This window comes from Lissotriton vulgaris, chromosome 9 (assembly GCF_964263255.1).
Source record: "Lissotriton vulgaris chromosome 9, aLisVul1.2, whole genome shotgun sequence".
NCBI classification, from domain to species: Eukaryota; Metazoa; Chordata; class Amphibia; order Caudata; family Salamandridae; genus Lissotriton; species Lissotriton vulgaris.
Genome location: NC_141697.1, coordinates 185,684,585 through 185,711,545, shown reverse-complemented (window position 1 = coordinate 185,711,545; position 26,961 = coordinate 185,684,585). Strand labels below are relative to the sequence as shown.

General features: G+C 42.3%; 1 protein-coding gene across 2 annotated transcripts in view; it reads right to left on the bottom strand.

Annotated features, from left to right (window-relative positions):
* The window catches only part of DMAC2L (distal membrane arm assembly component 2 like), a 126,486-nt gene that overhangs the window by 5,385 nt on the left and 94,140 nt on the right, over nucleotides 1–26,961 (bottom strand). For both annotated transcript variants that reach the window (XM_086937296.1, XM_086937297.1), the window contains 2 exons: nucleotides 8,326–8,534; nucleotides 6,317–6,488 (listed from right to left, as the gene is read on the bottom strand). In XM_086937296.1, the coding sequence (XP_086793422.1) occupies nucleotides 6,317–6,488; nucleotides 8,326–8,534 (381 nt within the window). The remainder of the gene's footprint in view (nucleotides 1–6,316; nucleotides 6,489–8,325; nucleotides 8,535–26,961) is intronic.

Here is a 26,961-nt window from a genome sequence, read left to right as displayed (position 1 = left end):
AGGGTCATTGATCATGTCTGATTGTCAGAAGGTCTGCTGTCTCAATCCACACTGTCTGGCATCCTTCTAGAACCTTAAACCATTACGTGTAACTTTGTGTTTCATTTGGTGGGAATATCAGATCTCAGTTGAGGGTACAACTCTGAACCTCACTTAAACAGTGAACATAATAAATATAATACTTCTGAGCTGTTCTTTAAAAATGCAATACAAATTTAGAGTCCTAACCAACCGTTGAGCTTCATGGCATGGATCAAGAAATTAAAAATGTAATCTGCAATCCTTATTGAGGACAATGTTCTCCAGAGGTTCCGATTTTCATACAGCCTGCTACCCCTCAGACTATTTGAATTCAACTTGAATCTGTCAAAAAAGCGTCTTTCATAGTGGTGGTGCACACTTATAAGAATGACAGATCTGCTCCATTTAACTAAGAAAGTTTACATAAAGCGATGATGGCACAAGCAGAGAACGTTGGGAGAAACATATTAAATAGATATTGATAAAAATGTATACATTACATTAAATTAATTTCTCCTGAAGAAGGTATTTAGCCTGAAATGCCCAGGGACAGATGATTCAATCAAATAATTGCTGAAAGTTCATTATTGTAAAACTTTACAATAAATCTAGGAGTTCATCCACTTTTCTTTATCTGGGCACCACCTCCAAGAAACAGATCTTGGACAAATATAAGCTGGATCAACAAACAACAATCCTCTATATGTGAGTTTTGATATAAAGCGCATTTCACGCTTTGCTCCAAAACAACACGTCCTATCTCTTCTTCACATATAACATGCTAGCAAGTTAATGTTTAAGATTGTCTGACTGAACTAGTAGTGATTGGAAGTGAGTAAAGACTTTTCTGAAATTGCATCACTTGTGCTGAACGCAGCTCAAAAAAAAGATCAGTCTTACATAGAAGCTCTTTTTTAATACCACACAACGATAGAATCTAACCTACTGTCTTTTAAAAAAAAAATTATGAGGATAGACAAAGAATATTTCAGGAGGCAAATACATTTTGTAAATGGGTTGGAAGATCAGAATCAGGGAGATTGTAGCTTCATTCAAGGACTCGGGTATGGGCAAACTACGCAAATGAATGGAATTAAACAAATTGACTCTTACTGGGGCCTCCTCTTTTACCAGTGCGGTATACAATTCATTGAGAATGCTGGCTGGCCCCACCATTTTACCTCTTTGATATCTTCAAGGCACTCAACAGCTCTTCTCCCATAATCTCACGATTCAGAAATTGCTGCTGAACCAAGGTTAGCTTGGGCATTTGTTTATTTTCTAGTCACTCTTCTAACTTCTTAGTATCACAGCATAGATCCTTCTCATATAAGTCTGGGAAGAACCTGTGGAACTCCTTCTCAATTTTTTCACTATCTACTAGAGCGGCTCCCGTTGTCAAATCATATATGTCCTTCATGTGGTTCTTGCTTCTTTCTGATCTTGCTCTCAATGCCAGCAATTTCCCACATTTTCCCCATATTCACAATTCCTAGTCCTGCTGGCCTCCCACTGCTGCTTCACTCTCGTCTCCATCATTAACCAACTCGAGGGAGGTCCATAACTTGCTTAACGCTTCTCTTGAGTTCGCTTCCAGGGTGCTATCTTTCAAGGTAGCTTCACTTTGGAGATCTCCCCCTCCATGTTCTCCTTCTTCAGCCTTTTCTATTTGTCCTGAACAGCGGATATACCGAGTAGGATCCCTCTAAACTAGGCTTCATATGTATCCCAGTCACATCGATTGGGGGCCCAGAGCAAGTTCCAACAGAAAAACCCTCCTGTTCCCTTCTGTAAGAGAAGCTTTCTATCTAGTATCCATCTTACCCGTCCTTTCTGGTATGGATTCTTAATTTTTAGTAGTAGGGCTGCATGGTCAAAAAGGTGTATTGGGATTTGTTCTATTGTCGAGATCCTACCTGACTCCTTACAATCTATAAACAAATAATCTGTACGAGAGGGATGGCCATATTTTTTACTGTGAAATGTGTAGTCTCTGTGTTTACCATTAATTCTTCGCCAGGCAGCATAGGTTAAGGGTCTCAATTAAAAAACAATGACAGGGCCTCGTCTTTGGGGTACTTAATGTCCTGCCCAGAGAATTATTGAGCAGGATATTATATAGGTCTCAAGGATCCATCCTTTATGGGAATGAGAAAGTACAGGGAGTACACGCCTGTCCCTTGATGTTGTAACTGCACAGGTTCAATGGCTCGTTTGGACAGTAGAGATTGGACCTCTTGCTGAAGTAGATGTAAATGTTCTGGTGAAATTTTGTGATAATGAGGTGGAATGTTTGGAGGATTGTTGGTAAGCTCCAGGCAAAAAAACATGTTGGATAATTCCTAACACCCATTTGTCTGTGGTGATAGATTGCCAAATGAGGAAGAATTGTAGGAAATGTCCCCTAACAGATGTTAAATGATCGGGGGAAGTGTAGGCAAGTCACTGCTTGTTTGGGGAGGGGGAATTATGGGGTGTGGAACCCCTGCTCAACCTTTGTTGTTGTTGCCTCTTTATCCTCCTCTAAAGAAGCCCCTTGTAGAGGAAGATTAATTGTTGTATTTGTAGGAGGCAGCAGTATTGTCTGAGGACATGGTTTTCGATCCTCCACGGTAGAAGGAGTGACAAAAGGAATTGAGGAATTAGATATGAGTTTCCCTTCCTGGACTAAATCCTGGGCTTTTGTCTTGTGCTCCTCTGGGAGGTGTTGTAGCAATTGCTCTATTTCACCCCAGTGTGCTCTTTCATATCTGGTTAGCAGGGTCTGGGTGTTGGCAATGCGCCAGTGATTTGCTGCTTGGGTGGCTACTCGTTTACCGGAGGCGTCCAACAGTTTTGACTCAGTCAGGAGGGGGAGCATCCCCTGTAGTCTGTGAATTGGCCCGTTTACCGGCGTTGGAGACCACCAAGGAGTCTAGTGGTAACTTTCCTTTAATAAAGACTGGATCTGAGGGAGCAGGCTTATATTTTTTATCAATTCTGGGGGTGAGAATGCGAGCACGCATTGGATCTTTAAAGATATCATCGGCATGTCTCATCATACCTTTAAGCATAGGTAAAGTGTGGCTTGCCCTTTGTGTGCTATTGAGCGTTTCAATTAGCAAATCTTCCTCTAGAGATTCCTTATGTAATTGTACCCCATGATATTCTGCAGCTCTAGCAAGTAATTCTAAATATCCTACATTGTCGCCAGGAGGAGAGGGCTTTGCACAGTTAAGATCTGGGTCGTTATCTGTAGGTGAATCTGTATTATAATCCTTCCAAGAGACTATTGGTAAAATATTGTACCCCCATCTCCTTTTTTTATTTGTATTTATTTTTTATTGTTTTTTTGTACCCCCATCTCCATCATCATCATGAGGTCGTGGTGGTGGAGAGTTAGTTGGTTTAATCAGTAAATGCTGCAAAGGTGGGGAAGTTAGTGTAGGGGAACATGGTGGAGGAGGAGGAGGGGTTAGTACCTACATTCTTCCTCTTCAAAGGAATTTGGTAAAAGGTGCCGCTTGACTTTGCTTTTTTGAGGTGATTTAGTAAGAACACGTCCTGTATCTGGATTTATATAAAGTTCCTTTTGTTTTGGGTCCGATTTGGGTGTTGTGGCGTCCAAAATCGGTTCCTGCAGCCTTGGAGGAACAGTTCTAGGTTTCGGCACCTAAGGATTTCGGTGCCGGGGTAGAATGACTTTTACGGTGAAGATTTTGTTGCCGAAGGAGCCTTTGTCTTTGGTGTCAATGATTTTGATTCCGAAGCAGTTTTAGGCTTCAAGCCTGAAGGTTTTGGCTCGGTGCCAGACTTTGGCCAACTCGATCCCGAGCCGAAAAGCTATTGACCTTTTTCAGTGCCGAGCCAGAAGGCGGGGCATCAGAAACATCTTCTTGGTGCCGACCATGGCCCGAAGGCGGGCGTGGGATCGAAGCCTTTTGTTTTGGCTGAATTGGAGTTTGGGTCAGGGGGCGTTCGGTACTCACTGGATGTTGACCTTGTGGCAAGTTTTCTTCCATCTCGGAGTCCGATTCTGGAATGGAGGCAAGTTCTTCTTGTTCTTCCTTGGCCCCTTGTGCGTCAAATTCGCGCGCGGATACTTCGCCGAAGATGTCCGGCCTGTATTTGACGTTTTGCATTTTGCGACGTCGAGCCCGTCGATCAAGGAGTATTTTCTTCGATCGGAACGATCTGCACGTGTCTCAGTCCTGTTTGTTGTGCTCCGGAGATAAGCATACGTTGCACACTTCGCAAAAGTCAGTGCGCAGGTACTTGGTGTGGAACAGAGGGCAGAATTTGAATGGAGTCTGTTCCATTGACTGCAAAGTGGACAGACGTGGTTAAGCGGAACGCCCCTTCCAAAGATCTTCGATCGAAATAGAGTTTTCCTCGACAGATACGATATGCGGAGAAATGGGATACGCTCTTGAAAGAATATCGACGAGGGTAGAGTGGAATACGCACTGAGGATAACCCCAAGAAACAGTTTTAAAGCGGAACTCCTCAATACACGTCCGAACCCGATGCCAGAAAAAATCAATCCAACAAGGAGGAGTCACTTACCTCGTGATTGGAAAGACTTTTTCAAACAAAAACAACTTGCGAACATCCAGATCCAACACTAGATGGCAAGAGTATGCAAAGCATGTGATCTACAGCTCAAATGCCTCGAACACAGGGGTTCCTGTACAAGTATGGTGCAACAAAGTTCTTTAAAAAAGTTCAGTTGAAATGCTTTGTCTCAGCTGCTGGTCTATAGTTTGAGATAAGATCTTTCCTAGGAATCCCATACTATAGCAAGCTATCACCAATATGGGATTCCCCAGGAACGCCCAAGTGTTTGAAAGACCGTTTATCAAGACCACTTTCAGAATGTGGAATAACCAAGTGGGGACAGTTAGTGGAGGAAGGGACGGCATTACTGTGTGACACCTGGGCGAGGATCACCAAGGGGACACGGTCAAGGTTCAAATATTATCAGTTGAGCACCTGGCTGGCAGACCATTGGTGGACCACTCAGAGACCCAAAGTATGGAGGAGGAACTGCAGGATCCTAATACAAGGAAGAAGCAGGTGGCCCTGTGGTATCAACTCCTATTAGACGTAGCAGAGGGGAACATGAAATCAGCACACCATGTCTGGGATGGATGCTTGCTGGACGTAGACCTGGGGAAGTTATGGCAAGTATTGTTTAACTTACTTTACTTAGTAGTGAAATCTGCACCTTTAAAAAGGAACCACTTGCTCACTTCTACAGAGCCTTTTGGTTCCCACCGAAGCTGGCTAAAGCCAGAAGGAGTAACAATAGGTGCGGAAGTCAAGGTACAGATGATATAAACATGTTAGCCAGCTGCCCTGTTTTGGAGGTTTTTTGTCAGAGAGTGGGTAAAACAATATCAGATGTCTCAGGAGTGCCAGTGGAGGTAAGCCACACAACAATTTTATTTGGTGTACCATGAAAAGATGGGGAGGTGGAAAGAATGACATCAGCCCAATTTAAGCTGATTTTCTTCCTATATCTCCTAGCAAGGAGAGAAATGTGTAAGAAATTGTGCCAACCAGAGCAGCCTGCTTGGTGCAAGTGGTGGAATTCTCTTAAATTCTTCTATAAATTAGACAAACAAATTGGGGGTGCACTTTTTTTTCTGAACCAGCCGAGACCTGGTTAACATCACAGGATAAGTCCAATGATTAGACCTCATATGTCAGGAATGGCAGCAGGAATTGTTTGAAGCTGTAAGACATATTACTGATGGTCTCCAAGCCTGGGACAGAGCACTTGAGACAGTGACGATTATGAAAATGTGCTTTCAGAGGAAAATTGAGGATAAAAAAATGGTTTGGAAGGTCTAGTTAATTCATCATCTTTAATTTAATGATTTAATTTGGGGTTTTTCCCAATAGTGCTATTAAACCTTCTATGATAGCATCTGAGTGCTCTGCGGAAAGGAAAAAATGACAGGGCAAAGTAGTGCATAAACCGGGCACCAGAGATGAAGAGCCAGTCTCTTGTCTACAAAATGAGTGGTGCTAGAGAAGGCAATGCCTGGAAGACTCAGAGTCCCAATTGGCTAGAAGAGGAGTCCTCATGCGAGGTATTTATCAATAGAAATGCAACCATGTTTCCTTAATAGAAAATGGAGTCAGTTATGCACACTGCCTAGATTAAACCTTGCTTCAAAATAATTTTATTGGCAAGAGTTTCAAAGCAAGATCTGGCAATTTCACAAGTTCCTGGATCAAACTTTGAAAAATTGCCTTGGCTAGTGTAGCTTAACATTTAAACTGATCAGCACATATTTTTCAAACATACCCTAATGTGTTCAGAGATATGATGCCTCTATCTGTGACGTTGCCACAGGAAATGATCTCCAGCCGCAGCAGACTTTTTTGTAAGTTTTCGATCTTGCTCAGCCTCTCCAAACAGGAGTCCTCAATGTATATACACTTGCAGAACTTTATTTCTTCAACATGTTCCAGGCCATCTGAAATAGAAATAACATGTTAGTTCCAGTGAAAAATAGCACAGAATATGTGCAACTAGACTTCCAAATAATTCTGCTTGCTTTCCTGTTGCAACATGTCTCCAGTTTAAAATGGAGGTTGTGGAGGAATGATATGGTGTAAACCCTTCATTAAAAACTCAAGAAACTGGCATGGTTCACTCTTTGTCCGCTGCTAAAACCATTTTTCTAGAGTCAGTTTTGTGAATTTAACTATCACAATGCTAATGTTCCATCAACTTACTAAATAATTGTCAGACATCTCCTTCCATACTACCGCTCCCAAGTCGTCTATTAAATCCATCTAAGTGAAACGCAGTGCATTAATCTGTCCATTGAAGTCAGATCCCCAAACGGATTATATCAAGCCGTCAAAGGAGGAGAAACTTTCTTTTCAGTACATACAGCATCTTGTTACTTGAATCGTGCCTATTTGACTTCTTCCTTCTCTTTGACCCTTTAGCATTAAACTTCGCAACACATATTGTTTTGGATGCTACTTTCTTTTTTTGAGGTTCAACTAGACTCTAAGTACCTGTCACTGCCACTTTTCAGCCTTATACAGAAGAGCCCTGACAAAGTTCCCTCTGGCAAAAATCGGGAACGAAACGCGTTGGCTGTGTGCCAGTTTTAAAGATTAATTCAAATAAAAAGAAATAATTGTGAAACAGACTTTGATTTGTGCGTATTGACTTCATGAGTGCACCTTCTATATTTTTTTGAAAAATCAGCGATTTCTGACACCTCTGGATGGCGGGTGTGGGAAGCGCTTGCACCACTTTTAAATTTATTGTACATGTGAACTGGATGTGCCGGACCTTGGTCTGCCGTTTGCTCTTTCTTTTTTAGCAGTGCATTACACTGTACATTGAAATCCGATCCCCAAACAGATCATATCAGAAAATCACAAGCTCACTCCAGTTCACCTAGAACTACAAATTCTCTGAATGACCTGTATTCCAACAATCTCCACGCTATACCTTCAACACTCATCTCTCTATTTGAATTATTCCATGTGCCTCGCAGTAGGAAATAAACAATATAACTCCCATCATAAATTATTGAAAGATTTTAATTTCACAGACTTTTTCTCCTGGCCCTGTAGCTGCAGACAACCAACTATGCATAGTTTGGAACAACTCAATAGTTAACATTCAGTCTAATTCAAACATTGGGCACCTCCATTTTTGAATGACTAATTTGGAGCTACATCTGAAGTCAATTTGTCTATAGCTTTCTCTGCCACCCCACTTTGAGAATTCTGTTAGATCTGTGAATTATCTAGGTACGAAGAGATTAATTGATCACATGGACTAACTTGCTTTCAGTGTTAGGCCCGGATACTTCATTGTGTGAATTATAGACTCTACAATTAACATTTGGTTCACACTGAATCTAGTCACCACACCGGTCCCCTATTCATTTAGTTTATTAACAAGGATCTGCAGCTATTACGTTTGTGAGCAGTAAGGCTGTAAGGAAGACCAGACCAGGAAGGTGGCAGGGAAGAGGAAAGTGTACGGAAGAAGGTGGTTTGTGTAAGGGACACATTTCAGAGAAACCACAACCTGTGAGCAGCTACAGCTTCCTGTGGGGCAAACATTAGCCCGAGTTTTTAACAAAGAATTAGCTAGAACTTTAATCCAGTGAAAAGAGAAGGAAGCTGGGGCTTTGGAGTGGTCAGCATTCCTAACGTCATGATAACTCCCAGATCCAAATTATGAAGGAATATTTCAAAGACAAAAAATCCACTTGATATGTGAAATTTGATTCCAACATCACTTGCTACTACATGAGGTCCACTATGTACTTGGCTTACCCAGGTAATCGAAGCCCCGATTCATAATGCATGATTCAGTGGCATCAATGGCTTGAATCTTGTATTTTCCTAAAGGTCCAGTTGGAAGGCCATTGTAGTCCTGCTGCCATTTGTCAAATCCTTGGAAACGAACCTGTGCACCGCATCGTAGAAGCCATTCAGAAGCTGCTCTGTCTGGGCCAACATCCTTAATCCGTTCATGATCTACACTGTGGAGGTTAACAGATAAGAATAAATGTTTTATAACAAGTAATATTTTATATACACTGTAATCAATCTTTGGAGAGGGAAGCATTTTGGCAAATCAAAATCAGGCATGAGTCGAAAGTATGTTGTAAACAGAGATAGAGAAAATTCTTACAAAGTACAATGAAATTGGTGAATAAAAATAATTGCAAACCATCTCAATTTCGTCCGTGCCAGAAATAGAATGCATGCAACATAGTTGATTTATATTTTTCTGTATTATTGTCTACAAATGTATTTGTTGTGTTTAAAGTTGCATTCTCTTTGGAGGAGTCTTCCTAGCTGCCCACTTCAGACTGCAACATAATAAGGAAGAATGCTATTTCTGTCACGTTAGACCATGGAAATCAGGTGTACCTAGCATTTCTGGAAAAGCTGCCAGTGGCGGCTGCAGATCTCTGAAAAAGGTGACGCGTAATACCTGGCCCGAATTTTATCGATATACTCCAGAGTGGTGTGACAGCAGTTATCTCTCAGTAATTTTTCTTCTCTAAAGAAATATGGCAAAATCTTGCATTTTCCTGTACAGCCATTATAGAAAACGCTAAAAGGTGCAATAGGTTCTACAACAGCACATGCACTAGGGGCTAGCACTTATGAATGCTAAACCAGAATGAGGGATATTGTCTTTAGTAGAAGTCCTTAGTGCATGTTTCCAAGATGGAACAAGTTCCCCAACTTAATAGGTGTCAGTTATGTGTAATTATGACCATAAAGGTGTCACGTTATTGATCACAGTGTGTTTCTTTAAATATTAGTGATTTTAACTTTAAGCCTGAAAATAATGTTGCAGTCCTTTAAAGCTCTTTGATCAAGTTATGTGACGGTGGCTGACGGCAGCATGCCGGCATCATATAAAACAAGCAAAAGCTATAGAATTCCACAGACTGCCTTGCTTCCGGTGTGGTGGGCATAGGGGAGGCCCCCAAAATGATATCCAGCAACTGGCACCGTAAACAAACCTTGCAATCTGTGTACTTATTTTTTAATTTTGTCAATTTTACCTTTTTCCTCAAGTTTGATGCCCTGCTTAACCTGATAGCCGCCTAGTTCATCTATAAAGATAGGTCACAATTGAGCAGTTGGAGCTAATTTTCAAAGTTTCTTAAAGGCATGGACAGATTTCCTATGAAATTGACTCTTTGTAATATGGTTTAAATTATCCGATTCTGTACATTTGGCTATCATTGAGAATTATTCTGGAAAGTCCAATTTCCACTGTAGCTCTAGATGAACGAACATGCAGACCCACAAGCCGAAGTACACCTCAGATCTTAGATCTAGTATAATTGGGGCATTCAGAATAAAACAAAGTTGATTGATTCCTGGGAACCTCTATAGCTAGGGTACTGATTAAATACTCCAAAGCAACTACTGGTAATAATGCAAGAAAGGACTGGGTACAAAAGTCACAGCATCTCCATCTTATAACCAGTCTATGTCCTTCCCAAAATACATTTAATCTGTTCTCTGTCACTTAATGGTCAAGGCAGGTCCCTGGCCCTTTTCCAGCATGAGCCTTTCTGCCTTAATGTTCAGCTTCCATTTATGAAGTGCTTAAAGCACGTTAGGTGACCTGGGCAGCTGGAATATGAGACAGACAATTGCCCACATCCACTACGCAGTATGTCTCCTTGACACAGGTAGCTCCTTGGTGATACATCGTTAGAAAGTCATAGGATATTCTGAAGCCACGAGGAATCCTACTCGTTCGGTGGAGGCTCTTTGGTGTTGAAAATTCAGACTTCTCTTTTTCTTTCTTTATTTGGGCAATCCGCAAGTAAAGTCTGACAAACAAGGCAGATGAAGAAAGGAGAAAGAAACTCAAATAATAATGTTGTTCCAACATTTTTATGCATATGGCAGGTCATATAAAGGCGAACATTTGTTTTTCCAACCCCTGCTAACACACCTTTGATCCAAAAATCTCACCCTTGGTACAAGCCAGAAATTTAAACTGAGCTGGGTCTCTGAAGGGTAGATCATAGAAGCTTTGGGCTAAACTCTGACAACTTTTCTCCAAAGTGTCAGGCTCTCTCTCATGGATTATGTGGAGACTAGTGCCACACGTGATTGAGTGTACAATCTTTAGAAAGCAAAACTATCTCTGTGTTCTTCACTTTCATGTTCTCTTGTTAGCACCCATAATCAAGACATTTACGGAAATGAATATCACAAACTATATTCACTAACATGCAGAGTGTCTTTGTAAAGTCACACAATTATACAATGAAAACACAAAAGGCCTTTAAGAAACATCATTGTTATTTTTGTACTTTAATTAACAGAATTTTCTTTTAGAAATAATATTTACAAATATCAAGTTCATAGATGAGGCTGCTAAAAAAAACCTATGCACACAAATGGGAACAGATTTGAAAGAGGATGATAAATGGTGGACTTAGAGTTAGGTATAGATTTGAAGATTAAAATAATCTTACACCTTGCTGTAAAATGCAGTAAGGAACATTTACTTTTTAATCTGGGCCTGATTCGGATAGGGTTTTGAAAGCTTTCTGACCGAATGGGGTTGGGAATGGTTTCTGACGTACGATGCATCCGGATGCTTCCAGGTACGATTTGGTTGGACTCCCATTGAATTCAATGGGAGCCTTTGTTCCGACTGAATGCTTAGGCTCCATTGAAGAAAGGGGTCGCTGGGGAAAATCGGGCACCTTTTTGCGGGCAACGTCTGGTGCCTGCCACTCTGTGCATGGCTTGTAAGGGGGACCCATGGGTACCCCCTCAGGCTCGATTGAGAAGGATCTGGGTGCAGGGAGGCCCACTCCGGACACCAAAGTCTGATTCCGAGTGCTGATTCGAGTCAGATGGCACGATTCAGAAAGGCTGTCCAAATCCAGCATCGTACTCGGTCGTTTGGAAACGCGGCACGCAGAAACATACATTTCTGCTTTGTATGGCTTGGTCATTCAAAATGCCTTCAGGTTGGGATAGGAATATTCCTAACACCAAACTCGCATCATACTTGGTCGGTTGGAAAGACACGTTCCCAATCAGATTTGGACGGAGCATATGCTGTTAGGTGGTCTTCCTAACCGCATCAGAATCAGGCCCTCTGTCTTTTATTGACAACATTTATGTTCTTAAAATACTACACAGGGCTTTCGCCAGGCTCTGGGAAAAGGATTGTGTTGATTTTTGTGCCTCTGGTTTGTTCTGCGAGATATGTATCCTGCTTGAATTAACTCTGCATCTTTCACGTTTAACAAACTGTTCAATTGTGATATTAGTTGTGTTGAAAACAAGTTTAACATTGTAGTAAATATGAAGTAATTCTTTCATTGATAGGGTTTCATGGTACATAATAATCAAGATGCGTACCAACATGTACTCATTTTCTCCAATAACAATAGAATTTGACAGGAGTTATCTTACAGTTTATATTTCCTGAATGCTCCCGTCTTATGAGCATTTTTTCTAAGTGCCAAGATCAGCTAAGAAATGTTTACATATTTTGAAAAACAAATTGGTGCAGTTTCGTAGTGCAAACAGATATTCATCATGTCCCCTCCTTACTTATATTGTGCCAATGAGAGAGAGAGAAGTACCTACATGAACCTACTGGTTGAAATGATATTTCATGTATCAAAAAAGTATGATAATGTGTGTTCGGAGGCACAATTCGTCATTCCTTCAATAACACGAAAAACACAATACAGTCAGATATTGGAGGGGCACCATAATGTCAAATAAAAGCAAAGAAAGACAGCCTAACAAATGTACATGCACAGAGTAATAGAGCTATGGATTCTACGAGGGGATAATCGAATTATTATTTCTGATAAATATTTCTAAGTCACTTCCAGAGAAAGGTGGGACATGAACAGGCTTCATCTGTAACTGACACCAAGCACCGAATTGACAGTCGTGAAAGGCATAGCACACATTAAATATTCATTGTGTTGTGCCACTCCAGTGAGGATGCTTTGTCTCACAGCATGCATTCATTTCTTTGTCCAATCTGGTATAAAACACGAGTACCTGCAGAGGTACAGCACGTGGGGTCTACTACAAGTCTATCAGCATCCACACGCACTGATTACCAGAAACCGAAAAGAACGGAAGGGCTGCTGCTTCCGGGAGATAAACCATTTCAAGGACCTTGTCTATAAAAACAGAATTTCCAGTTAACAAGTTCACAAAAACCCTGGGAGGGGCGCTGCTGCTATGGCGCCAACAAACATCTGTGCAACCCATTGTAACAGTTGAAGGGTGTCGGTGCAGACTACCAATAAAAATGCAAGTACGTAAGTCTGCATTGACTACTCCCCAATAAATGTCCCCTCAACATAGCAACCACCCTGAGCTGACGTAGTCTGTCACTACAAGCCCGTCTCTCACTAATGAAGGGCCGGAAGCGCTAGCTGGCACGTTTGAGGACACACCACCCTCTTTACTGCCTCGTTTCTGGAAGTCAGCCATTCCAAAACAATGCGGAACTAACTCCCACAAAACACGCAGGTTTACCAGAAATGTAAGGCATGAATGAAAGGGTAAGTGTGTCCTTAAAAGCTCGCATAAACAAGACACCAGTGTATATAATCATGCAAGTCATACAATGTGGTCAGTATGGGATCTCAAATCCCATTCTATCACTATTAGAAGGAATGACCAAACTAGTTGTACTTCATAACAAGCACTGGCAAAGCCAATAGGTCTACTAAAGCAAGATCTGTTGGCTTTGCTAAAGCTTTTTCAGCCATGTTGCACAGCAGCACGGCTACTGTGCCACATGGCTAAAGTAAAGAAAAGAAAATAGAAGTGAAGCGGGCATCGCTGGCCACGTCATAGCAATTTTATTTCATTACTTTCAGCTATGTTGCAAAGCAGCAACCAAGTAGTTCTCCTATATTCAAGAGCTATTTGGCTTTTTCAATGGTTTTTTTTAAGTGGTGGGGTGGGAGACGACAAGCAACAAAGCGTCAAGGTGCATCACTGTTAGTAAAAAATAAACGCTGACACTCCGCCCTAAAGTGAGGTGAGATGTAGATGTCTGGACTGGGCTTGAAGTCCTGCCCTGGCGGTGCCAGGAGCAGTGCCCCCAGCTGCTGCAACAGGAAGAATATTAGTGTCCCATCTAAAAACAAGTAACACGGGGCATGGCATGAGGGGGGTGGGATGGGAGCCCACATTGATAGACTCGATTCGGCAAAACGAGACGGGCGTAGCGTGCTGGAGCCGGTGCTAAAAACTAACAGGGTCTTATCACAGTACCCAGAGCACTGCCACTGAACTGTGCCCTGAATAGGATGGCAATCTTTATTCTTTATGTAATCTCACCGACTATAACTTTGCCCAAACAAATTCTCTTGGGTGTGCACATACTTTGCCTTAACGCCAGTCATGCGGACTATTTCTGACTGGGTCGTATGTATTTTCCGTCCTGGAAGTAGACGGTGCATTTGATGCTTTTGTTGCCCAGAATATAACAGGAGAAGCGGGGGGCTGATAGCATTCGCTAGAATCTGCCATTTGTGTTGTTGATATGTGAGCCAGGACAAGGAACCCTCGGCAATTTCGGGAATATCAGAGCTAAAAGAAATGGTATCAGAGCTCTGTGACTACATATTATAAGCCTTGAGGAAGTCACGGTGGTGACGAAACGCGCGTTGGCTGTTTCTCTTTCAACTTGACTAAGAAGTGGGAATATGTATACATCACAGAAACTACAGAAATCATCTTTTGTGAATGTTTAAACCTTGGTTATGATACTAATGAGGAAGAAAGACTTTTCTTTGATATTTACTAGTGAATAAACATTTGTAAAAAATGAATAAAATCTGCTTCTACATATGATTCCTGTGATAGAAAGATTGGAGCGTTTCTAAATTCAATGGAGATCACTCAAAGTCCATACTATATTCTGGTTGATGCATTTGTTCTGCTCCCACAAATGAAACTATTGATACTAACTTATTTTTTAGCCTCCAATTTCAAATTCCATCACATTTGCAGAACGTTTAATTTTTTTAATTTTACATTTTGCTTCTTTCTTTGACTCTCAATAAAAACCGTATTACTTTCTGGGAGCTTCATTCCTCTAATCCTCTACCAGAGTCTAAATGGACTCGAATACCCGTAATAACACTTCTCCAGTTCTTTCTTAAACAAAATTATGGCTCCTTCATAAAGCCTACTGGACACCAGCTTGACTACACTCACAACATCTTCGCAATGACCCTACCTGAAGAAACGGGGGATTTCGCTCACCTTATCTTACACTGTGGAGCTGTATCAGCATATTGGGACAAGGTATTTGATTTTTTATCAAAACTATTCAATTGCCAACTAAAAAGAGAACTCTCCACTTTAACAACTGGCTTTCTTGATATGGACACATTAAACAATACAGACAAGACCCTCTTGAACCCCCTATTCACTTCTGCAATAAAAATTGGAAGAACTTGCACAAGGCATCATTCAAATGCTGGATGAACTGGATCACACACCTCAGGGGCGCAGACAATATCGCTCTTCAAAACTCTCCCTGGAAACCCTCTACCATACACATGTGGGACATAGTAGATGACTACTTCGCCACACCCAAGACACCATGATTAGTATACAGACGCTATTCATGACTACTCAACTTTCACATATCCCCCTAGAGGCAAACAATAGTTACAATTGGTAAAATACATTACGGAAGTTCGGATGCATTGTACCTAAAGAAACTCTGCCTCCAAACGACTCTTATGTCAAGATCTGAACTTTGACACTATACCTAACAAAGCATGGTTAGACCCTTTTATTGTTATTTTTTTCTCTCTTTTTTCTCTTATGTCCTTCTTTTCTTTATCTATCTCTTTATTTCATAGATTATTCAAAGATTATTCATCAGTGTACAGTATCTTGTATCACCCAGTACAATGTATCCCATGCTTCTCGAACATTGCTTGTGAATATAATTCCTTTTCAGCATGCTGCAGAAATTGATATGTTTTTATCTAGCTGATGTATCTTGTTATTATTATTCCTTTGTACACAGTATACCGTTCCTTTGTGTTTTTCTATTGAAAATACCTAATAAAATAATTTGAAATGGGAAACCTGTGCTTTACCCTCTGGTAGCTTGGCACAAATGTTGTCAGGTTTAACTTAGAGGGCATTTGTAAAGTATTTATGTATTACTCAAACAGTAATAAAGCGAAAATATAACATTAGAAAAAATCCAATCAGATTTAGATAAATAGAGAACATTCTGCTAAATAAACCGACACCAAAACGACAAAACGCCAATAAGTAGAACCAGAGGAATGAATTTTTAACGTTTCAGTAGAAACAGCGTCAAAAAGCTCAAAGTGCCAATTGTTTTCTGGTCGAACTTGACCAGGTCAAAGTAAAATGCCAAGGCCGTCAGCAATGAAATGAGGTCGGATACAGAGACCAGGTTCGTCCCGGTGGAGGGTTTATCTCCTAACTTAGGGCTCGATTAGGATGGCGGTGAATCCGCATCCTCCGGGCCAGTGGAAGCCACCACCGGCCCGGAGGATGCGGATTCACCGCCGCGGTCCCTGTAAACACCACCCGCCAGATCAGGATGGAGGTAGGATCAGCGGCGGACAGCAGGTCCGTCCGCCGCTGATCTGCGGGGTGTAGCCTGCTATTTGGTGGCGGTGTCTGCAAGACACCGCCAGCCAAATTAGGAAGCATGTGTAAACATGCTTTTCCGCAGCGGTTTTTCCGCCGTGGAAAAGCATGTGGACCTTTGCTTTTGGGGGGCCCTTGCGGGCCCCCAGGGTGAAGGGGGCATGGGGGTGCACATGGGGGGTACCTATGGTACCACCCTGCATTTGCATGCACAAAGCGGCACCTGTCGCTTTGTGCATGCAAATGCAACGCATGCATTTTTAACATTGCGGCGGGTGCTGCTTGAAGCAGCACCCGCCGCAATGTTAAGGATACAGGATGTGACCACCAGGGTGGCGGAGAAGCTATTGTTGAGGAGGTTGGCAGTCAGACTGCAGGGTGAGACAGGAGGGGGCTGGTCAAAGTTTGTTTGCTGTATTTCCAGGCCCTGGTCAGAGCTTTGTGTTGGCAGTGCAGTCACTGTTGGCACTAAGAGTTGGTCAACAATAGCAACTTTGCATTGGTGGGAAACACTGTGCGGTTGTTCTCAACGTGAAGAGCTCCAGGCAGCTAAGTCCAAGGTCTATATCTGAGACAGTCTCATCGGCAGTTGGATGCAGTTTGCGCATTGGCCTCTTTGAAGTCCTCTCAGGTTTGTGAGGCAACCAGGGAAGTTTGTTTTCCGATAAGAAGAGCCCAGAGTTTCTGGTTTTTCACCTGGGGTCCAGTTCTTGCAGTTTAAGGGTTGAAGGAGTGCACTCTAACACCAATCAAGGGTCTAGGACCTCGGGGCAGCTTGTGAGGGTTAGTACTCACTCTAGCAGAGGCCAGCTGGAGGGTCAGGCAGGTCCGGTTGGTGCTGGTCAGCTGCAAGCTTACTGCGTCCCTGTAGCTAAAACAGGAGGTCAGCCAACTGGCAATTGGGATCACTTCTGTTGTCCTGGGTTCAAGGCAATAAGGTCCAGTCTTTCTGCGGGCTTCAGAAGGAAGGGCAGTCCTTCTGAGTACTCACAGGTCCAAGAGTGTTCTCATTTCAGGGTCCAAGGTACCTAGTGCCAGCCTGCGAGTGGTGGGCACCCAACTTGTTTATATCTAAATTGGTTCTGATCAGGTTTTCCCTTTTCCTTGGATTTGGTTACAGTCTATCTAGAGAAACAAAGGGCCGGCAGGCCCAAGTTTGGGCTGATGTGCCAGTGACAGGGCAGGCACCTTCTGAAGACATGGAGGGGTTGGGTACATCCCTCTGGCTACCCTTTGAAGCTAGGGAAGGCTGGGTACAACATCCCAGGCTATCCTTCTCAGAAGAGGAACATCCTCCACACATCAAAGACCGTTTTCCTCCCTCTCAGGAAGAAATAAACATCACACCACAGGAGAGCCATTAACAGTCATGTGAGCCTGGACACTGGCAGAAAGGCAGATTGTGTTTAGGCAGAAAATGCCAACTTTCCAAAAGTGGCATTTTTAGAATAGTAATTTCAAATCCAACTGCACCATTAAAGAGGACTTTAAATTGCAATTCAAATGAGTGGAATAAGTGAATAAGTATTTCTCAAGCTGTTCCCAAACTGAAGCTATCACTTCTTAAATGTAATAAGGTAACCCAGTGTTAATCTATGGAAGAGCTAACCTTGCTGCAGTGAAAACTACTGGGGGGGGGGGGGGGGGGGTAAGCCAGGATGTGTAAAACTTTGAATACACATGTGCTACTTTTTAAATACCATGCAACTTGCCCTATGAGCTGTTAGGGACTTCCTTAGAGGTGACTTTGAAGTATTAAAAAAGAAAGGTTTAGGCCTGGAAAAATGTTTATTTTGCCAGCTCAAAATGCCTGTTTTTAAACAGCACTACTGGCTGCATGGGCAGGCCTGGGGCGGTTTACAGTGTTACTTTAGTGGGTGACACACTGAGAGCTGCAGCTTACTTGTATCATGTAATTCATAGGCCCTGCAAATATATAGTTCCATTTAGTAGGGACTTATAAGTAAATTAAATGGAGCCAATTAGGTGCATACTAATTTTACAAGACAGGCTCAATGCCATGTGCTGAAGCATATGTCTGGACAAAGAATTCTTTGTAGAAGTCAGATGGCTTAAACACTGGTAACTTTCACATGACTTTTTTCAGGGTGTCAAATGCTTTTTGACACACCTCCGCCCAGATCAACTTCTTGGGCTACTTTTTGGAAGTCAACTCAGTTAAGGGGGCAACAATAGTGCCATACCCTTCAATTCTTCTGTAATATTCAGAAGGCGACAACTTCAGTCTGGGTCTTAGGAGGTTCCCAAGCCAGGATGGTTTGCAGCTTGGGCAGGAGGAAATGCAATCTGCCCGTTTACCAACCTCTACAAGGTGGCTGGGGCAGTGTTTAATCTGAAGGGCATTACTCTAGATTGAAAATAGCCCTTTGGGGTGGAGAATGCTGACCTCTCCTCAGTCCCCTCAGTTAAGGTAATTTGCCATTATCCTGAAGTTATATCAAAGGTACTCAGGAACTTCACAGCTCCCAACCAATCTCATCAGCTGTAGGGATGAGGTAAGCATCAGTCTTGGTGACTGAATTGAGACCGAAATAATCCAAGCAGAACCTAAGTTCTGGAGTGGTGCCTGGTGGGGCAGATTTGGTTACCAGTAGTACTGGAATGGACCAGTACTACAGGGCTTGTTCACCCCCCCAATACAGAATCTTAGACATTTCATCCTTAATGCTGGCTCTCACCATGTCAGATGGCATATAAATGTTGTTTTTTTACAGGCATGCTGTCCCTGTGTCTATCTTGCAGGTACATCAATCAGTGAGCCCTGGGTTCAGCGAGAAGAGCGAGGCGGACTGCTCCAAAAAGTGGCAACAGTCTCTCTGTTGCTTTGGGGTCAAGGTAGGGGAGAAGGACAACTCTTCCATTGACCCAAACTGCTCCTTGGAAGACAGGAGGTCTATGATAGGCTTGCTCTCTTCATCCTCAACATAATCTGTCATTAAGAGCATAGAGACTTTGGCCTCTCAAAATGGGGCTTGAGGCAGTTCACATCGATGATAGATGTCTTGAGGTCCACCAAGTAGGTGACCTCCTCTTTCCACTGTTTCACTTTGTAGAGCCCGGTCCTTGAAGGCCCGGGGCTCTACAGTCTCCCTTACCCATAAATTCTGGCAAGGCAGATACTCCACCATGGTGACCTTCTGGTTGTACCACTGTTTCATAACTTCCTGGCTGGCTTCCAGGTTTTCTCTCTTTTCAGAAGTGCTTTATCTGAAACTGGTGGGCCAACATGTGGCTTACTACATCTTGAGAGGGTTTCTTGGAAGCTTAATCCCACCCTCCTTGACAAGAATGAGATATCAACGCACAGTGTGACCAAACAGAAGTTCAAAGGGACTGAATCCCACTCCTTTTTGAGGCCCTTCTCAATATGCAAAGAGAAGGCATGGCAAGAGTACGTCTCACTTACGCTTCATGGGTTCTAGTAGGCCCCTGATCATGCTCTTCAAGATCTTGTTGAATCTTTCAACAAGCCCATTAGTCTAGGGTTGGTAAGGACCGGAGAACTCATAGGTCACCCCACACTCCTCCTACGCGTACTTTACGTAGGTAGATATGAAGTTGGTGCCCCTGTCAGACACCACTTCTTGTGGAAACTCATGCAAGTAAATATCACCATCAATGCCCTAGTCAATGCAGACACAGTAATGGTTCTCAAAGGAAAGACCTCATGGTATAACGTGGATCATGGTCCACGAAGATCAGGATGAACATGTTGTCTAAGGTAGGCTTGGGGTCAAGAGGCCCAACAATGTCTATGTCCAACCTCTCAAAGAGGGAATGGGCACAGGGGCGTCTTGTACTTTGCCCTTTACTTCTCACTGGCCTGGCATGCCGTGCAAGATTTGCAGAATGCATCAGACTGTATGTTCATCCAGGCAATATAAAAGTGGGTGAATACTAGATTAGTAGACCCAATGGATTTGGCCTGCCCCAAGTGTCCTGCCAAGCGTATATCATGAGCCAACTCCAGTAGATAGGCCCAGTACCCCTAGGGGACCACCAACATATGGGTTGCTTCAGGCTCAGGGACCTTAGTCTCACTATACAGGAGACCAATATCCCAATAGATAAGGTGATCACCAGAGTTGTCTCCATTAGCTTGGGCCTTAGCCTGCCCCCCCCCACAGGCCCTCAAGAGTATGGCACTCCCTCTGCAATTTACAGAAGTGTTTGTGGGACTGTCTGCCTGCTGTTTGCATCTCGGGTAACTCGGGTAGGTCCCCTAAGGTAACAATGTCCTCAGCTGTAGATTCCGGGGCATCACCCTTAGGAGCATTCCCAGTATGGACCGTGAGAATGTCTGGGGCAGGTTGCCACTTTCCTCTTTCTAGCAAGTACCTGGGCCATTTTTCCAGGCTCCGGAACCTTTTGACTTCCCCAAGGGCTGCCATGGACCGTGTGGTCAGGCACATCCATAAAGGCAATACCAAAATCTTCAGGTGAGACCTGAGCTGCACCTCTTTCAAGGTGGTGTGCTGTAGGTCATTTGCAAACAAGGCATGGTTGGACTCCCAGCTATCTTTAAAGAACTTGAGACCCCCTCACCCTCCAATTCAAATGGAACTAGGTGTCTGCTGTCACAACCTGGTGGACAGCATCAGGGACTATGTGCTGTGAGGACACTAGATGACACCTAACAGTAGTGATAGTAGCTCCTGTGTCTCCCAGTGTCCACAAATCACTCATTGATGGTGACCTACTACCTATACCTCTTGGTATTGCCAGGCCTTTGTTATGGAAAGTGGACCGAAGAATCTCAAGTGCCGCAGTTTGGCCATACAAGTTAAACCCATAGCCAGAATACACACATTTCCATATTTAGGCGTCACCTTTGATGCACAAGGAACTTGTGCTCCATTACTGTCAAATTGGGCCCTGAGATTCTCAAATATTTTTGGGTTTGATTCAATTTGGCAGCTTTCATTGGCAGAAAGCCCAAACATTCTCTCATAGAGATCTACAAAAGAAAGTGCGTTCATGTGACATGTTCCAACCTATGCCTCTGAGGTTTGGGGCTATGAGAACATGAGCGCCCTGCAGATGGAGAAAAATAGGGTCTGTAGGCGCTCTGGGACTGCCAGCTAATTGTCCTACCTATGCCATCCATGAGGAGCTGGGGCTCCCATATGTGGAGGATTGATTCAATCTAGCCCCGCTGCTGTTATGGTGTTCGATCTGTTGACATCCACAGGCTACATTCAACAGGGAGATAATTTGGAGCACCTAACAATTTGTACCACACTGGGAGCAGAACCATACTCGGACATGGTAATCAATACTTGGGACAGGATCCTACTCACTAACTTTATATTTGGTATTATTTGTTGTTATTTCAGTTGCCTGCTGGGACACTTCAGTCGGTCATCTATCATGATTTGTCCATGTGATGAGTATTCCACCCAAATCTTTTTACATTTTACTTCCTTCTGTAAATTGTATGTCACTTAACAAAAAGATTCCTATTTCCAATATTGAGAAGATTGGGCTTTGTCACATTCAATTCTGCAATTTCTCCAATATCCTGGCTCGCCCCGTGTGTGCTCTTGCATCTGCTCTTTCTGAAAATTGTCACTATGTCATAGGAAAAAATCTGTTGTTTTAATCCTTTAAATTATAATTTTTGTTTTGCTTATGCCAGGATGACTTAATGGTTAACCTCCTCTTTGGGTGCTTTTATATATTTTATGTATTCAAGGTTTGTATGTTTTGTCACTGCTTTCATGATTGTGTTTAATGATCAAGTAAAGCTATGATGATGACCCATTTGAAAATTGGGCTAAGGACACCAGTTCTGCCAGCCAGTGATTATTTCAAATTGCATGCTATCTCCAATATTATACCAGACTATTGTAAGTGTGTTAAATAAGTACACTCTGTTTAAGATTTTAACATCTTTTTACTCTTTAGTGTCAGGCTTTTTTATTTAATTCAGATATAAATTCAGCTCATTGAGATTCTAAAACGTGGTCCTCCAAACTTGAGGAAACTACTGTGAACACTGTTTACCAGGCACCAGAAATGTTTTGAATTATTCTGCGCAATGGCATCCTGCATTTTGCTCCAGCTTCCCTCATAAAACAATTTTGTTTTGTTTTATAAGTGCTTAGTACACATTTTTAGCTGACCTAAATTCTTGAATATGATTTACATCATCATAGGAGATATTCTATGTTTCCCGTGTCGATTATATGATTAAACAACTACTGTCTAAACAACGAATTCCTTAACCACGCAGGCTAAACCACGAGTAATGCCAAACGACTACATTTTTAACAACGAGTATCTAAACCACGAAAAATATTCAACTTCTTTCATTACCCGTTTTCACCACTATGTTCTTTAAAATCCGCATGTTTTTCATGGATGGAATCTTTCCCGATATCTGATTCTATTTAAGTTTCAGTAAATTGCTTTGTTGGGGGTGTGTCTGAAAGCAGCGTGTTTTCTGTGTCTGTTGATGTTTTCCAAAGTGCTGTAAAGACGAGCTTGCTAGTGTTGGGTTGATGTGCTTTGTACTGCTTTCTTTAGTTGATGAGCAAACACTGTGAGAGAAGCAGAGGCAACCTCACCCTGGTACTGCGTCTTGGAGTTGGGCCTTTTGCTGTGAAGGCTGCTGCTATGTGTGTTCAGGAAGGATTGTTTCTTCCTTGCTCTGGCTACACATCTCCATGTGTCTCTGATTTACAATGAAGGTCCCATCAGTGTGGTGTTTCTCTAAGCAAAGCCCACAAATGAATAGAAATGGGAAACAGCGTTTACAACGCAACTTTTACAACGAAGTACCTTTACGACGCAACCATTACAACGACTTGCGCTGGGGGGCGCTCTAGGATAGGGAATAGTTTTAATTTACTATCCAACACCTTCCCTACTATCCACGGGGACTGGAGTTGGAATAGTAAATTAAACTATTCACTATCCAGCACCCCCCAACGCAAGTCGTTGTAACGATTTGGGTTGTAAAAGTTGTGTTGTAAAGGCATACGTTGTAAAAGCATGCGTTGTAACGACGTACATCCAATAGAAACAGGCCTCCTGGATTTCCCTATGCTTCCGGTAATACATCTGTTGTGAAGAATAAGCTTTAAGAACAGCATTCACTTTTCTCTCAGTGCTTTGTCTCTGTCCCTGAAAGGTGACGTTGTTATCACAGGTGGCAAGTCGAATAAAGCCTAAATGTATGTAATAAAAGACTTGGGATGTAAAACTTCAAAAAATGTGTTTAGATATGATCAAAATAAAAATAGAATTATCCAGTTGTAAAAAGTCCCTATCCCTGACCGGGAATCGAACCTGGGCCCAGATTGGAGCATGAGGATTTCACCCAGCCCAGGTTTTAGCTTTGGATGCTCAATTTAGAGTGTTAGAAACAAGACTTCGAGTTCCAGAATACACTGCAATAACCTGACTAAAATTTGGTACTCATGCTGGACCTAGGCAATAAAGGTTCCCTGATGAGGATGGTGGGGAGTGCAGGTCCGGGCCAGTGGTGCTTTCACAATGTGCCTGTAAGTTCTAAAACATTATACTTAAACAAAGATTTAAAAAAAAGTTCCACAGTCATATAAAACAATTCCTCATTCTGAGCGCGAAGCTTTCATTGATGTTACATAAAAAAAACTAGGCTCAAGTGCATTTAATTTATCATGTTGTGCTTTTATTTTGATGTAAATAATAACCTTTTGTGCACGTTTCTTTTTTCAATAAAGTACACAGAAGCTTAAAATGAAAAGGCAGAAATGCTTCCCAAAAAGTGTCCGACTTAAAAATTGCCTGTGATTGATTTGAAAAGTGATGTGATTGATTTAGTAAATCTTTAACTTATAGGAAATGACGTCCTTGGCAGTCTTGAAACCCAGGCTTTTCATTGTTATTAAAATAGTGCCATCTTTTGGCCAGTCACAAGATAATTTTTTTCATGGTTTAAGCAAGTCGTTGTGCGTGCAAGTCGTAGTTAAGGATGTCGTGGTTAACAGATTGGTCGTTGTTTAGGATTCGTTGTTCAGGTCAGACGTTTTTCAAACTTTGGGGCATGTTATCAAGGACCGGTGTTAAAATTATCGCCGTTTTATTGGCAGGAAACTGCTGATAAAACGGTGATAATGGGATTGATAATATGCCCTTGTTAATTCCCATAGAAGCCCATGTTCTGGTGTTAACATGGGCTTCTATGGGAATATAAAATAAAATGGCGATAATTTTAACACCGGTCCTTGATAATAAGCCCCCTTGTTGTTAAGGATATTTCCCGTTTTGATTTATTTAGATTCTTTGGCAGACCTTGACATTCAGCATCAAACCAAATGATATAAGAACTCTCTTTTTTGGGGGGAAAGTCCTTTTTCAAGAGAGTTGGATTTGATTAATCAACCAAGTATACTATTCAATGCCACTACCTCCAAAGTCTGTCAGTTAGCTCTCAACATTTATCTCTGACAACTCACAAGGTTTGTTGTCTGTAATTTAGACCCTTATTCTGTGTTTATAGATAAGCTGTAAATCCAATTTTGGCTCTTAATTGGAATTCAACTTTTTATTAAACACCAATTCCATAGATAAACCCCCAAAATCCCTTACTTAAAGTTTGCAACTGCTCTAAAATATTCAGATGGAATGAAAATATAATCTATAGGGGTTTGATTTCTTCCGTGGCAGCAGGACTATCGCTCAAAAAGTGTCTGATTAGCTCTGCTAGAAGGCTTGCCAGTCAGACATGACATATTACAGATTTTTAGTAACACAATTCATCTTGTATATAGTCATCAAATTTACAGAGACATTGTTAAATTAAAATCCCCCAATATCACAAACAGTGCAGAAGAAAATAGGTTAAACAAATCCTGTCCTAGGTTTATGGACTGTCTTCAAAACAGATACAGTTGCAAAGTATGTATACATTCAAACAGAATTACAAGTCATTTAATCTTAGCTCATTGGCTAGCACAAATGAGCATACTAACAACCAGTTACAAAATTTCTCCAACAGGCAAACTTTTTTAGCATGAGGGACTGAAACTAATGGGTGTAGTTTTCAAAGGAGGGGAGGGTGATCAATCGATCAACGGGGCACTCTTTACCACTTAGCAAAGTGGAAGGTCCAGTGTCAGCTAGTGCCCCCAACAAGTACAGGGAAACAAAGTGGGTTGCTGAACCGTTCCTGGGTGAAGAAATTATGTGTATTTGGCGTGACCGGGGGTGTAAATATGACACCCTTGGGCATCCATTTTGTTGGATGTATTTGCCTCACACACCCGAATGGGTGTCTAGCTTCATCATTGGCGTTGCTCCTCGTCATGCTAGTGTCATGTGTGAAATACACCATTATGGGTCTTGGTTACCTCTGTAGTATTGTCCTATGCCTCAGGGTCAGGAATTATATACTACATGAGTGTTCGGCGGTTTGTGAACATCAGGGAAGAACCTTCAGGTGTGGCTCTAGCTTCCTGTGTTCCTGCAGTACGACCTACCCATCGCCGCCGAGCTCGGCATGCTGTTGAATGACTGCATTTTCTATAATCTCCACACCTGATAGGTCCTGATGAATCGCGGGGAATTTCCTGATGCGAGAAACATGTTGACCAATCTCTTTTCCAACCTCATCTAGGGCCACCGTACCTAACTAGGTGGCACCCAGTGAGTTGGATTCACGTTTTTAATCGTAGCGGGCGACCCCCAGAATAAAGGAGTGTTTTTGGTACTCCCTACTACATTTTATCACTTTCTAGGCTATCTGCTCTATTTCCCACATACCCGCACATACCCGCACTTCACCATAAGGCAGTTGGATTCAAAAGATCTCCGCTAAAGAGCCCCTCTTTGAGGTGAGCCCGTCGGGGATTGCACCGCCTCGACGGGGAGCAACGCCAATGATGAAGCATGACACCCATTCGGGTGTGTGAGGCAAATACATCCAACAAAATGGATGCCCAAGGGTGTCATATTTACACCCCCGGTCACGCCAAATACACATAATTTCTTCACCCAGGAACGGTTCAGCAACCCACTTTGTTTCCCTGGACTGAAACTAATGTCAGCTGGCCTCCTGAGGCCAGGCCTGCTAAAGTAAGGGTGACATTTCTAGCAATAACAATAAATCTATCCATAGAGGGGCTCTCCTACAGCCAAGTCTCTTGCAAAATTAAGATCAAATACTCATTTTGAATACATTTTAATATGGTTAATTTTACAAGTACGGTAAACCTATTGATATTGCAAACAAGGATCTTGTCTGCTGCAGGTCACCCATGTATGTAGTTACGGAGATAATCCCCTCTACCACAATGATTTGTCGAATGCTCTGTATCCAGCTTATGATGATGCCAAGGCTCGTAATAGTTTTTTTTCACTTTCAGCTTTGTCATTTGTGAATGTTATTGTACCCAATTTGATGAATCCAGTGCTTAACTTGAGCCGATGGTTGACGATGGGGGGCCACCAGCACTTATTTTGGAGGACTGGCACTTATTATTCCTAATTATCGTTTCCCGAGCGCAAGAGAGAGAAAAACACACAAAGTGGAAAGACCAAGTGAGAGAAAGACGGAACAACTGTCATAAGGGGAGAAAGCAGGATCCTGCAAGAGTGAGATAAAGGGACAGGGAGTGTATGGTAGTGGATTAAATTAGAATGAGGTGGATTGAAGTCTATGTACATATTTAATGGTGCCGGCTGCTCACTTCCAATCAGAGCTTTGGACACCAGCACTCATTCTTTTACAAATTAAGCACTGGATGAATTGCCTCTCTCATACCAGTATTT